General features: G+C 34.8%; 1 protein-coding gene across 3 annotated transcripts in view; it reads left to right on the forward strand.

The window, feature by feature from the left end:
- The window catches only part of TMEM65 (transmembrane protein 65), a 46,962-nt gene extending 40,228 nt beyond the window's left edge, over window positions 1–6,734 (forward strand). For 2 of the 3 annotated variants that reach the window (XM_059893345.1, XM_025001731.2), the window contains exons 7-8: window positions 2,294–2,399; window positions 3,961–6,734. In XM_059893345.1, coding sequence (XP_059749328.1) covers window positions 2,294–2,399; window positions 3,961–4,062 — 208 coding nt within the window. In that variant the 3' untranslated portion in view covers window positions 4,063–6,734. 3 annotated transcript variants of the gene reach the window in all.
- The last annotated feature ends 8,569 nt before the right edge of the window (window positions 6,735–15,303 follow it).

Here is a 15,303-nt window from a genome sequence, read left to right on the forward strand (position 1 = left end):
ACTTACTCTCTATTCTCCATTTTCCTTTAATTGGGAAGGATTTTGAAAAGGGACATTTATTTTTGCATGTGTGTTTTAGAACTAAATTTTTAAAATTAATGTTTCTAAATCAGCAGCACTAAATGTTTGGTGTACATCAAATATAGATGCCTAGCTCGCATCTCAGTCTTGCAGAATTAGTGTCTCTAGGGATGGGGCCCTGACATTTGAGTTTAAGAATCTTCTCAAGCAATTCTGATATGTGTAAATTTTTTTCTAAAACTACCGTAAGGTAAGCAGAGTTGAATTTTTCATGTCCCGAAATGTTTATATGTATTTTATAAATATTTCTAGGGATGAGACAGGACTAAAAGTAAGAAACCCTATCATTATTTCATACCCCACCCCGTCCTCCCACTAAATCCAAAGATAAGAAATATGGCTCAAATGTGAGGACACTGACTGGGCATGTTTTCTAGAGAGAGGAATTTTCAAAGCGAATAATGGCCAAAGCATACATGACTTGGCTAGTTTTTGCTCTTTTTATTCCATGTGGCAAGAAGGAATGATGAAACAAACTGAGGGCGCCTACTCAGAAAAGGCCAGCTTTCTCTCTTTCTGTTTTTACATTTTCTCTTCTAAGCAGCAGATGGCCTGGGCTGCTTCCTGAGCTTGGGGAAACCTAGGAAGTATGAATTAGACAGAGTTGGCATTAATTATTGTGATAAACATACTCTGTCTTGCTCAGTCTTTGGTTCTGTTTCTTCCTTTTTTTTTTTTTGGTTCATTTTGATGGTAAGTTTTGAGATTTGAATTTGGGTCTGGGAGCAGTCTACTTAGCCCTATAATCTAGGGAAAGGCAGCTTTATACATGATCTAACTCTGTATATTAGACATCTGCACTTGAGTATGGGGCCAGAGCTACTGTTCAAAACACAGTTTCTTTGTTCTGGGCCAAAGCAGAAATTTTGTAACCTGGAATTTCTGATGTAAACCTGTAGTGATATTATCTCTTAAACATTCCATTTCCCAGTTTCCAACATTAAGGTTTATAATGATAATATTATAGATTTGTTGGGACTCTTCCACCTAAGAACTATCTCTCCTCTGCCTTAAAATACCATTATGTAGTAAATACCACATTTTATCAATCTTAGTTGCATAGGTTTTTAGAACTTAACATATCTAATGTTGGGATCCATCTTATAATTGATGGTATGCATAATTTAATTGGCAAATTTTTTTCTTTATTCCAGTTCTTTAAGTAAGACTGTATCCAATAAGCAATGGCCACTTAGAAGATACTTGAAATTGCCCTGAAAATTATAGGCTGTTTTTCTTAGTATATCAGTATGATAAATTTTAAGAAAACTTTTTTTCTGGTGACAGTTATTAAATTATATGTTAAAGTGCTTTGCTTTTGAATTTGGAATAAATGCATTAATTGTAATTGTAAAATTTTTATATACCTTAAATTGTTCTTTTTAAAGTAATGGTAGAGAGTAATTACTCTTAAGTCAGTTAATTTACCTGTGTATTAAATATGTCAATCTGGAAAATTTTAAACCAAATATATGTATATACAATAAAGATGAAAATTGTAAAAGAAAGTTTACACCATTTCTGGAGTATACAGATATAAAATTATCTTTGTTATAGTCATGAGTTTTTCATATGTGAGAACATAGTTTTTCATATGTGTCTCTTTAAAAACTTATATTCTGTCCTCTTTTTTTTTTTTTTTTAAATTTATTTTAATTGGAGGCTAATTACTTTACAATATTTTAGTGGTTTTTGCCATACATTGACATGAATCAGCCATAGGTGTGCATGTGTTCCCCATCCTGAACCCTCCTCCCACCTCCCTCCCCATCCCATCCCTCAGGGTCATACCAGTGCACCAGCCCTGAGCACCCTGTCTCATGCATCAAACCTGGACTGGCGATCTGTTTCACATATGATGAGATACATGTTTCAATGCTATTCTCTCAAATCATCCCACCCTTGCCTTCTCCCACGGAGTCCAAAAGTCTGTTCTTTACATCTGTGTCTCTTTTGCTGACTCGCATATAGGGTTGGATGGCATCACCAACTCAATGGACATGGGTGTGGGTGGACTCCAGGAGTTGGTGATGGACAGGGAGGCCTGGCGTGCTGCAGTCCATGGGGTCGCAAAGAGTTGGACACGACTAAGCGACTGAACTGAACTGATATAGGATCATCGTTACCATCTTTCTAAATTCCATATATATGCGTTAATATACTGTATTGGTGTTTTTCTTTCTGACTTACTTGTCCTCTTGTATTTTTAAAGACTTGCAGGCTATGTTGAAGCTTTGGCTTCCAGGTTAGGCCTATCAATTCCTGATCTCTCACCAAAGCAAGTTGACATGTGGCAAACACGTGTTAGTTCACATTTGGTGAGTACTTTGTGTGGTTTATGATAATGAATTTGGGTAGCCAGAACAAGACACTGTATATAATTCAGTTCCTTGAGAAATTTGAGATTAAAACTGAGTGGAGTTTTTAACAAAAACTGTCCAAACCTTAGTAGGTTTCAGAAAAACTAATCATTGACTTTTTTTGTAGGCATACTTGAAAAAGATTTTTGAAAAAATCTTTATATGATTCAGTTACTGTTGAGGAGTATCAGTTATGTGCTGAGACTGAAGGACATAAAATGAGTAATAAACTATAGTTCTTTTTGAGGATTGTATAGGTAAAGAATCAGACATATTAAACAAATTATAATTTAGTGTGACATATTCAGTAATAGAAATAGTACACTGGATATAGCAGAAGCACCAGGAGAAGAAATAACTCTTTGTGGAAAGAAATTTCTTTTAGCGGGGAGATTTCTTGGTGCATATTAGATCTAAGCTTATTTTTAAATTATTGATGAAACATTTATTAGGTGGGAGAGAGAATTCCAAGTATATTGATTAGCAAGTAGAAACGTATGATGATAACTAACTGGAAGTTCCTGGTGGAGAGAGGGACTGCATCTGACTAATCTCTGTCTCCCTGGTACCTACCATAGAGTTTGGTACTTTGTAGATTCTCAATAAATGTCTGTATGAAGATGTAAAACTTAATTGATAAGTATTTTAACCTTAATAGTCATCATAGGAATGCAACATTTAAAAATCATTTATAAAAATTAAATAAATTTTTCATAATATAGGTGAGGTCACAGAAAAATTCTGTGTATGTAGACATATAAATATATTGCAGTGGGTATATACATATATTTGCAGTTTTGTCTAGAATAGACAGCAAACCAGTATAATTATGCACAGATATTCATCTTATTTGATTTTTAAATAAATCATTGAGGAAGAACTATACACCGAAATGTTTATTGTTCTATCACTGACAGTAGTGAGGATTTTTAATGGTAAGAAGAGCTTTTACATTTATTATAGGCCCATCAATTCAGTGGAATTTAGAAGTTTTTGTATTAAGTTTATGAAACAGTTTGAAAAAGAGTTTATTATAACATATATGACTGGTGGGGGGCAGGAGGAAAGCAGTAAACAAAGTTATGTTTACATAATGATTAGACCTACATTCATAATTAGGTGTACATGGGGATAAATACTGAAAAGGAATATGTACAAAGGACAGCAAATCCAAATATATTGAGAGTACTGGGTGAGATTTTTCATTCCTTTCTATCTTCTGACTTTAAAATGTATGTACATTTTTAAGGTATTTTCTTTTTGAAAACTTCTCTAATGTTATTTTTATGACAATTTGAAAAAATTTTTAAATTTTTTTCCTGATTGCCTTGAACTTTACATATTATTTGTTCTAGAACCTTTTTGTACGTTATTTTTTAATTTGTTAGTATGATCAAAAGAAATATAGTAACAGTTGAATTATATAGTACATAGTAATTTTTATCATAGATACTTAAGCAGAGGTTCCTCTTACAGGGATAAAATAACTTTGAAAAAATGTTTTCTTTTGTTTCCGTAGGGTAAAGCTGTCGGGGTGACTATTGGCTGCATTCTAGGAATGTTCCCTTTGATCTTCTTTGGAGGAGGTGAAGATGATGAAAAACTGGAAAAGAAAAATTAACTCACATAGAATACCTTTAAAAAGATGTAAACTAATGTACCTCAGTTATCAAATATGCTGTCAACAGCATTTAGGAATTAAGACAGTAACAGTGTATAGATAACGGGATCAAATAATTCAGCATGTATTATGGAAAACATTAACTTATTGTGGCTTGGTTTTCTTAGGACATCTTTTTAAAAAAATTTTTTGTGTAAATTGGTAAAATGCTTTTTCATCAATGGCAGTCAACATTTTACCTTTTCTTTTTCTTTATATACCAAAATACCGTTTAAGTATCATTTGTTGATGTACTGTGCTAACTTGAGATTTGCCTGTTTGTTACTTACCATGTGTACACGCATGAAAGCATTTTCTGTCGTTGTTGTCCCCTACAGTTACAATTCAACCTTAAAATTTTTTCCAAATTACTTAAGATGTTTAATATCAGTTGAATATTTCTTTTTTACTCTTTTTGGCAACATCAATTTTGTACTGTTTCACAGTAAACATTTACAATCATATAGTTTCAGTCATTTTTTAAAAACTCTCGTATCTATTCAAAATGAAGTACTTATCACTCATTTTAATTTTCTGACCTCTTAGTCTCAAGAGCCAGAGATTAATTAGGATGAACAATTATTTTTAGTCTGCCTACTACATAAGAACATATATGTTAAGAACTGCATTATTTTGAGTTGGTTTTTATACTTTTATTTTCTCAACTATGAATAATTACCTAGTGATTTTTGACTCCTATTGGAAAGAAAGTCATTAGAATGCTTTTAATGGGGATTGTGGGATTTAGGTCAACTAAGAGGTTTCGCATGACACTTGGAAAGTTACAAGGCTAAAAAAATGTTTTTTTCACAGAAGTATAAAATGGAAACTGTTAAGAAGGTCTATGGTATGACTGGTGACGTTGAGGTGATGTTCGTAAGGTTAATAAGTACAAATAATATTGTTTGGGAATGCTCCTCCCCTCCAAATGTTGTCTCCTTATCTGAGTTGAATGAATTTGAATCCTAATGTTATATCTTCTTTAGCAGATTTTATTTCTGGATAACTTCTTTTGAGGTGAAAAATAAATATTTGGTATTTTCCTTTTTGCTATATATATATATAGCCTAGTAATCGAAAGATGTATGAGGAGAAATTCTTTCTCCCATTTTTTGTTCCCTTTCTTTTTTTGTGGCGTTTAAATCATATTCTAGATTGAAGTTCCTTATGTCCAGTCTTGTGTATCTGACTTAAGTGTAGCTAGAATTCACATCTATACTTGTGAGTCATAAATTTTAATTTTATGAACCTGTAAAGTTTGTTAGCATGTGATCTGTTATACATGCTAAAAAATTACTCTTAATTATAAGAGTACTTAAATGTATCACAGAGGAGAAAAACAAATTAAAATGACTATTTGGGCCACTGAAACTATTTACTTTGTTAAATAGATGAAAAAGAAGGGAAACTTAAAGATGGCTGTATTTACAGCTACCTTATTTTAAAGTTTTATTTGCACATTTACTTTGAATTCTTATTTTCAGAGGAGCTGGTTTCTCTCAGAAGACTGTTTGTGATAAATTCTTTTCTGTTTACTTCAAAATTATTTTAGAGCTATCCTGTAATCATAGATTTTTGAGGGAAAAATAGATCATATGCTATAAAAATAAATATATAACATTCTTCTTATGTACAAATAATGTGACAGTCTCGTTTGATCAAATTAAAATTATAAAACTTAACATCTTAAATAGAATTGTGGTTTGTATCTTCCACATAACAGCACAGACACCAAAATTTGTTTTTTTTTAATTTCAGATGATAGGATTAGAGTGATTATTTAAAAAATTTTTTTTGGTAAATGTTTAAGTGCTTTTGTGCCTAACTTATATTGCCAGCCCTTTTTGTTCTCTAAAAATATATGTTTTTGTGGTGCTTAAATTTTCTTTTTATTAAGTCTTAGATGCAGAAACCTTGCCTGTGAGTTTAGAAAGGGCTTTTGATTTTACTTTTTTTTTTTTCTGCTCATGAAAATAACACAGTCCTACAGAATCTTTTAGTTTAACTGAGCATCTGTAGAATTATTTAAGATTTCAAAATATGGAATATATAACCTTCATATTGAAAAGTGCTTTAATTTATGGTCACAATACAATTTGCATAATTCAGGTAATTAGTTTAAAAGAATGGAGCCCTTTCATCCTTAACCTAAGGTACACGTTTTTTTCTAGTATGGTGCTTTGCACAAAGTGACGTCTGAAAAATGGTTCCCTTTAAGATAATGACTTCATATAATCATTGTTTAATGTTACTTGTCATGGAGAATGTTATTTCAGGTTGAAACTGGAATTCTTATTTCTCACATTAAGTATTTCTTTATTGGGAGCAACTATAACTATGGTTAAATGCAACATGAGCTGCGTCAATACTGTTCATTTGAAGTCATGTTGTCCGTGTATTATGATTTGCTGATTTATTTATGCATGTAAACTGGGTGCATTTTGTTGCCACTGTATGTTAAATGGTGACCAATGTTTTTACAAAGGAATTGAACAAAGAAAAATACCTTTTAAGAAATTTTGGAATGTGGTTTTGATTTTGAAATTTGATTTTCTTTCTAATCTCAGAAAATCCTGGTTATTCTGTAGCTTAAAGGAAATAGTATAAATAAATGCAGATTTGTTACAGGGTTCTGCCAGTGTCACTGAGACAGTAAAATGGAACTATTTACTGTTTCCCTGAAGTCCACACTTGAGATACATTATAGATTATGAGAGCAGGATGACCCCATATTGAGACAATTTGACCTTTAATAGGATGTCAAAAAAACTTTAGATAGATTGACATAAATTACACTGATGGCTATTTATTTACAGCAGAGATATCCAGGCCTTCTATATAAGAATGCATCATTTACTTTACTCATTTTCTCTAGAAAATGAATTTTGAAGGTAATAAAAATTTATCTTTTATACCAAAAACTCGTGCAAACCATTTTGAAGTAAATTTTCCCAGTTTTAGAATTATAGTTTCTTGCCATTTTAAGAGTGTATTAAATGTAATATAATCTTTTTACATTAATATTAAATATAATCTTTTCTTGAACAATTGGGATCTTACCTAGGATGCAATAGTGGGTTAGTATAAGGGGTCAGTCATTGTAATACACTGCATTAATAGAACAAAGCAGAAAATACCACATGATCATCTCAATTCTTGCAGAAAAGTGATTTGACAAAATACATCTTTTTTTGTGAAAAAAACAATCAGAAAACTAGGTATATATCTGGTTTTTATAGCTTTTTCATTTCCCCCCCATTTTTTGCTGCTCTCTCTTCTGACAATTGCTCTCTCTCTCTCTAATTTGCTGTTTTTTGGCTGTGTGGACTTAGAAACTTGATAGTCAGTCTTACCATAAATTATTTGAGAAATATTAGAAAATAGGCTATGGAGCCTAAGTGAGATGATGATGGCAGTGGTAGTGATGATAAATATAATGTTAGTTCCCTTTTGTTAAGCACTTACTGGTTGTTTTGTACTGTAGTATTTTACACACATTATCACACTTAATCTCTGTAATAGCAATGTCAAGTTGGTACTGTTATTATCCTTATTTCATATTGAGCAAATGGAGACGTGGAGAGGTTAGTTTGCACAGGACGTCACTATTAATAGGTGGACTGAAGTCTGGCTTTGTCCAAGCATGCAGTCTGTGTTCTTAACTACTTACTATGCAGGCGGGACAGCAGTTGCATGGACTCTGTAATGGCTGTTCTCTGCTCAGGCTTCTTTTTGCCTGTGTGTTTATGGAGTTATTTTCTCACTTATAACTTAAAGGAATTGTACTAAAACTCTCCAAGTTCATTTAACAAATCTTTTGTTTTTGACTGTATATTATATACTGGGAACTGTTCAAATCTCTGAATGAACAGCCAGAACATCTATATATCCTTAGGAAACTTATTCTGTAGGGGAGCAGAAGTGAGGGAGGAGAATACAGGAAAGCAGTTGTACCCTTAAATAAGTGGTGATAAGTTCTTTAGTAATAAATGAAACGAGAAGGATAGAAAGTACCGGTGGTCATATGTAGGGGGTTATTTTTATACAGAGTGGTCAGGGAGCACCTGAAAGAAGTAAGAAACAATACATTTATCAGGGAAGAGGAGGTATTATGATAGGTTCTAGAAAGTTGATGTTTAGAGAATCTCTACTGTATGAAATATTTTCATATTTCACTTTGGAATGCATTATATGATTTTTTTCTTTATATTTTTTTAAAAATTGAAGTGTAGTTAATATACAATACTATGTTAGTTTCAGATGTGCAGCACAGTGAGTTATATATATATATTGATATGTATATATATTTTCAGATTCTCTCCCCTTACAGTTTATTATAAAATATTGAGTATAGTTCCCATGCTGTACAGTAGGTCCTTGTTGGTTATTTTATGTAGTGGTCTGTTGATGTTAACCTCAAATTCCTAATTTATCCCTCTCTGTTCTCTTTCTGCTTTGGTAACCATAGTTTGTTTTCTGTGTCTGTGGGTCTATTTAAGTTCATTTGTATCTTTTTCTTTAGATTACACGTATCAGTAATATCATATGATATTTGTCTTTCTCTGTTTAATTCACTTAGTATGATGATCTCTAGATCCATCCATGTTACTGCAAATGGCATTATTTCACTCTTTTTATATGACTGAATAATATTCCATTGTATATATGTGCCACATCTTCTTTATCTGTTCACCTCTTGATGGACATTTAGGTTGCTTCCATGTCTTGGAATAGTGCTGCAATGAACATTGGGGTGTGCATGTAAATTTTCATAATTGATTTTCTCCAGATACATGCCCAGGAGTTGGATTGCATGTAAAAAATTTCCTGTTTGTTTTGCAGTATTCATGTTTTCAGAATTAAGCCTGAATATTAATATTTAAGTATTAAGATTAATCAGTTCAGTTGCTCAGTCATGTCCGACTCTTTGCGACCCCATGAATCGCAGCACGCCAGGCCTCCCTGTCCATCACCAACTCCCGGAGTTCACCCAGACTCCCTGCATATTTACTGACAGCAGTAAAGGGAAATGACTTGGAAGCATGAGGAAGCTACCTTGGGATTCATAAAGTCAGTGGGTGACCAATCTATCAGCAAATGATTTAGGGTTTATTATGTGCTCATAAGGAAACCTTGTAATTTTTTTTACCTAGGTAGTAAATGCTATTGGTGTATAAGTTTTAACACTGAAATAAGTTTTTTTCCTCCAACTTTTAGGATTGAAGTAGAAATTAAAGCAGAAACTTGTAACATTTTAACATTGAAGCTTTAGAACTTTCAGGATCTACTGATCTTATGCTGATAGCTGTATGAAGCACATGGTGTTTTGTATTGGTATTTGTATGAAATTTTATAACACCAAACATAGGTTAATGCTATTGATGAGTTTATGAATGAAAGAAATTTCAGCAAATTTTTTGTTGACTTCTGAAGATTAAAAAGATGGAATAGGCATCAGATCAGATCAGATCAGATCAGTCTCTCAGTCGTGTCCGACTCTTTGTGACCCCACGAATCGCAGCACACCAGGCCTCCCTGTCCATCACCAACTCTCAGAGTTCACTCAGACTCATGTCCATCGAGTCAGTGATGCCATCCAGCCATCTCATCCTCTGTCGTCCCCTTCTCCTCCTGCCCCCAATCCCTCCCAGCATCAGGGTCTTTTCCAATGAGTCAACTCTTTGCATGAGGTGCCCAAAGTACTGGAGTTTCAGCTTTAGCATCATTCCTTCCAAAGAAATCCCAGGGCTGATCTCCTTCAGAATGGACTGGTTGGATCTCCTTGCAGTCCAAGGGACTCTCAAGAGTCTTCTCCAACACCACAGTTCAAAAGCATCAATTCTTCGGTGCTCAGCCTTCTTTACAGTCCAACTCGCACATCCATACATGACCACAGGAAAAACCATAGCCTTGACTAGACGGACCTTTGTTGGCAAAGTAATGTCTCTGCTTTTGTTTTTTTTGTTTTTTTTTTAAATTTTTTTTTTATTTTTAAACTTTACATAATTGTATTAGTTTTGCCAAATATCAAAATGAATCCATCACAGGTATACATGTGCTCCCCATCCTGAACCCTCCTCCTTCCTCCCTCCCCATACCATCCCTCTGGGTCGTCCCAGTGCACTAGCCCCAAGCATCCAGTATCGTGCATTGAACCTGGACTGGCATCTCGTTTCATACATGATATTTTACATGTTTCAATGCTATCTAGGTTGGTCATAACTTTCCTTCCAAGGAGTAAGCATCCTTTAATTTCATGGCTGCAGTCACCATCTGCAGTGATTTTGGAGCCCAGAAAAATAAAGTCTGACACTGTTTCCACTGTTTCCCCATCTATTTCCTATGAAGTGATGGGACCGGATGCCATGATCTTTGTTTTCTGAATGTTGAGCTTTAAGCCAACTTTTTCACTCTCCACTTTCACCTTCATCAAGAGGCTTTTTAGTTCCTCTTCACTTTCTGCCATAAGGATGGTGTCATCTGCATATCTGAGGTTATTGATATTTCTCCCGGCAATCTTGATTCCAGCTTGTGCTTCTTCCAGCCCAGTGTTTCTCATGATGTACTCTGCATATAAGTTAAATAAGCAGGGTGACAATATATAGCCTTGACATACTCCATTTCCTATTTGGAACCAGTCTGTTGTTCATGTCCAGTTCTAACTGTTGCTTCCTGACCTGCATACAGGTTTCTCAAGAGGCAGGTCAGGTGGTCTGGTATTCCCATCTCTTTCAGAATTTTCCACAGTTTCTTGTGATCCACACAGTCAAAGGCTTTGGCATAGTCAATAAAGCAGAAATAGATATTTTTCTGGAACTCTCTTGCTTTTTCGATGATCCAGCACATGTTGGCAATTTGATCTCTGGTTCCTCTGCCTTTTCTAAAACCAGCTTGAACATCAGAAAGTTCACAGTTCACATATTTCTGAAGCCTGGCTTGGAGAATTTTAAGCATTACCTTACTAGCGTGTGAAATGAGTGCAATTGTGCGGTAGTTTGAGAATTCTTTGGCATTGCCTTTCTTTGGGATTGGAGTGAAAACTGACCTTTTCCAGTCCTGTGGCCACTGCTGAGTTTTCCAAATTTGCTGGCATATTGAGTGCAGCACTTTCACAGCATCATCTTCCAGGATTTGAAATAGCTCAACTGGAATTCCATCACCTCCACTAGCTTTGTTCGTAGTGATGCTTTCTAAGGCCCATTTGACTTCACATTCCAGGATGTCTGGCTCTAGGTCAGTGATCACACCATCGTGATTATCTGGGTTGTGAAGATCTTTTTTGTACAGTTCTTCTGTGTAGTCTTGCCATCTGTTCTTAATATCTTCTACTTCTGTTAGGTGCATACCATTTCTGTCCTTTATCGAGCCCATCTTTGCATGAAATGTTCCTTTGGTATCTCTGATTTTCTTGAAGAGATCTCTAGTCTTTCCCATTCTGTTGTTTTCCTCTATTTCTTTGCATTGATCACTGAAGAAGGCTTTCTTATCTCTTCTTGCTATTCTTTGGAACTCTGCATTCAGATGTTTATATCTTTTCTTTTCTCCTTTGTTTTTCACTTCTTTTCACAGCTATTTGTAAGGCCTCCCCAGACAGCCATTTTGCTTTTTTGCATTTCTTTTCCATGGGGATGGTCTTAATCCCTGTCTCCTGTACAATGTCACGAACCTCATTCCATAGTTCATCAGGCACTCTCTCTATCAGATCTAGGCCCTTAAATCTATTTCTCACTTCCACTGTATAATCATAAGGGATTTGATTTAGGTCATACCTGAATGGTCTAGTGGTTTTCACTACTTTCTTCAATTTAAGTCTGAATTTGGCAATAAGGAGTTCATGGTCTGAGCCACAGTCAGCTCCTGGTCTTGTTTTTGTTGACTGTATAGAGCTTTTCCATCTTATAGGATAGATTATATAATTTCTCCACAATTAAAAGTCAAGCCTTTTGTTTAGATGAGTAAATTGTGAGAATGATGACTGAGGAGTTAAACTCAAATAAACTACTTTGGGGGGAGATGAGGGGAATGTTCAAAAGCTGTAGGATAAAGAAATTTTCTGTGAGAACTGTGAAAGTCAGTAAAGATTTGATATTTGCTAATAGTATGAGAGCTATACATTTATATAGTGCTTTACCGTTTATAAGATATTTATGCATATGCAAGATATAAACGGAGTTTCAGAAAGATAGTTGAGTCAAAGAAAGCTGTTCAGCACATTTCTGTGGATTGGCTGTGCAACTAGTCTACTGGTTTTGCCTGGGTTCAGTCATATGACTGTAGTCCAACTGGCAGAAGCTGAGGGTTTAAGATGGTTTTGACATAGAGGGAGGACTAGGATCTCTCACCATGTGGTCTCTCATCATTTCATAGTCTATGACCAAATCTTAGCATGGCAGTTGGGTTCCAGGAGAGTAAAAGTAGAAATCATGAGGTCTCACAGTGCCTACACTCTGGACCTTCTACGGTGTAACATCTACCATCTTCCTTTGGTCAGGACAAGTTACAAAACCAGCCCAAATGCAAAGGAGTGGAGAAACTGACTCCATCCTTCTGAGGGGAGGATCAAGAATGGCCTATTGCAAAGGGTCATGGACACAGGGGAGCATTGTTCATTGGAGGCCATTGTGATAACATCTCTATCCTTCCAGATTATGCTTTATCATGGGCATATTTTTTGGTATCCATATCCCTTCTGTTATATTGTGAGTTTCTTGCAGCTCATATCTTTTATTCATCTTTTATTTCCCTTTGCAACCATCACAGACCTTGAACACTGTTTTCGTAAGTGCTGAGTTTCTCGTGGATGATGAGAGAAGTAAAAGGAAAGTGGGAAAAAACTAAAATTTAAAATCTCTCTTCGTCATGGTAAGGTGAAAAAGATCCCCAAGTGTTTAAAATGATAATTTACATGGCAAGCAAAAGCAAACCACAGCTATTGATAAGCTATTTAGAATATCCTAATAATCACAGCATTTTGTAGCAAAATAGATAAGGGCAATGCAATCCTTAATTTTATAGATGAGAAGAGTTAAACTGTTTTTAAGTAATTAGATCTTATGTAAATACAACTCTTTTGATTTGAAATTCTAGTTTTTTTTTCTTCAAATTTTATAGAATTATATTTTTAGATAATTGGAGAGCAGATGGATAACTTTGGGATTTTAAATTTACAGAAAAAACATTCTGGTGGCTAGTACCATGCTTTTTGTGTTTATATTTTTCTATGTAGATGAAAGATTGTAGAACAATGCTTAAGGTGCTTAAAATAAACATTCATTTATTCCAAGTCCTTTGTATTTCTAAGCGCTTAGATTTCAAGAGACAAAGTATGTTGCAGAGCAGCTCTGCCAAAAATTTAGTCCAAGTTCTTTAGTCTTTTCTAGAAATCGAAGCCAATGTTTTGCCTATCTGCTATTAACACATTACCCTTTTCTTGCCATCTGATATCTGGCATGTTTTGTAAACAAGCTGAAAACTCTAGGCTGGATCCCGGCTACGTTTTAGGTTTTATAATTATATCTTCCCTCAATATTCTTCCCACTCAGACATCTAATAAATAGTTTAATTAATGCAAGATTCACCCTTTCTTCTTGTCTCTAAAATACAGAAATTGAAAATGCAATTCAAAGAAAAACATCTTCTGTATTCATTCCTATTATGTGTTTGGTGTCCAGTAAGGAACCAGGTTTTGAGGGAGGTAGATCAACAGAATCATGAGACCGGATCCCTTCCCTGGAGGATCATTTGGTATCGGACAGATGGACAGTCTTTGGGTGTCTGCAAGCTCTGGAATTCTGTGATTCTAAGTGCGTGATCCACATGGTTCACAGTATTGCTATTTAGTTCTTGCAATGCATTATATTATAGATTTTTAAAAATTTTATTTGGCTGCACCAGGTCTTAGTTGCAGCATGCAGGATCTTCCATCTTCATTGTGACATGTAGGATCTTTTTTTTCCTTTTTTTTTTTTTTTAAAGTTGCAGCATGTGAGATCTCGTTCTCTGACCAGAGATCAATCCTGAGCACCCTGCAATGGGAGTGCACAGTCTTAGCCACTGGATCACCAGGGAAGTCACTATTAGAGGTTTTTTGTTTTATATAATTCAACATATTGGGCAATAAAATAACTTTGACACTATTCATATTCATCTTTACTCTGAAGTAAGACTTAATATAACCTTTTAAATAAAAACACTGAATTATTCCAATTTAGGAAAAATATAAATGAAACACAATGATCTTAGAGGGCAAGGCATCAATTTAGTTTGAATTATTGAGTTAAATTCTCCATGATTCCACAGCTCCCTGTGAATACCATTAATTCACATCCATTGTATGATGCCTCAGCACTGAGGCCAAGGCTGTATATAATTCATTCTTGTCTTTGACATTTACCACGATGGTATATTATAGGTTTTCCTTCTTTCTATATTTTTTATTAGTCTTGGTATCAATTATGAACTTCTGAAGGCTTGGTAAGATAGTTGGAAATTCATTAAAAATACATAAATAGATTGAAATTCTGCACCCATCTCTGACGCTCATTTTAAGCCTCAGCCTCTAAGCCTCTGAGTGGAGTGGCTCCTGCTGATCCATCTGGCAGTCTTTGTAGAGGAAGATCTCCTTTCACAGCTGAAGTCCTTTGCTTTTCTGAAGCCATGTTAATAGCATTGAGCATTTGGAATCTACAGCTCTAAGCTCATCAGTTCATAGCTCTGGGAACTTACATACCCATGAAGACTAATCTCTGAACTCTCATAGTGCCCCCATTATAAAATTGAGACAGTAATACCTCCTTACAGGATTGTGATTTTATATGTACCATGCCTGGTGGAATGCTTGGCGTATAGAAAGTGCTCAGTTGATGGTCATAGTGAAGATAGCATTTTTTAGAACTCTTACTCCTGTCTTCAATTTAGTGGTTAAATCTTTGGGAAAAAATGGAACTTGTAGAATATCTTTAGCTGAGAAATACTGGGAATGTGAAAACATTCCACTTTGGTCATTTACAGTGTGACTGTAAGTATTGAAATCTCAGTCCATTGGACACATCTTTGATGAAAATTAAGCAACCAAAAGATAACCCAGATCAAACACGTGGTTTTGAAGTTATTTTCCCACTGCTACCCCTAAAATAACTGCACTGAAGTGCAATGATTTGGAGCCTTCCAATATTTTTCTTGTGTTGTGGAAAGCTGCTAAGG

Source organism: Bos taurus, chromosome 14 (assembly GCF_002263795.3).
Source record: "Bos taurus isolate L1 Dominette 01449 registration number 42190680 breed Hereford chromosome 14, ARS-UCD2.0, whole genome shotgun sequence".
Taxonomy (NCBI): domain Eukaryota; kingdom Metazoa; phylum Chordata; class Mammalia; order Artiodactyla; family Bovidae; genus Bos; species Bos taurus.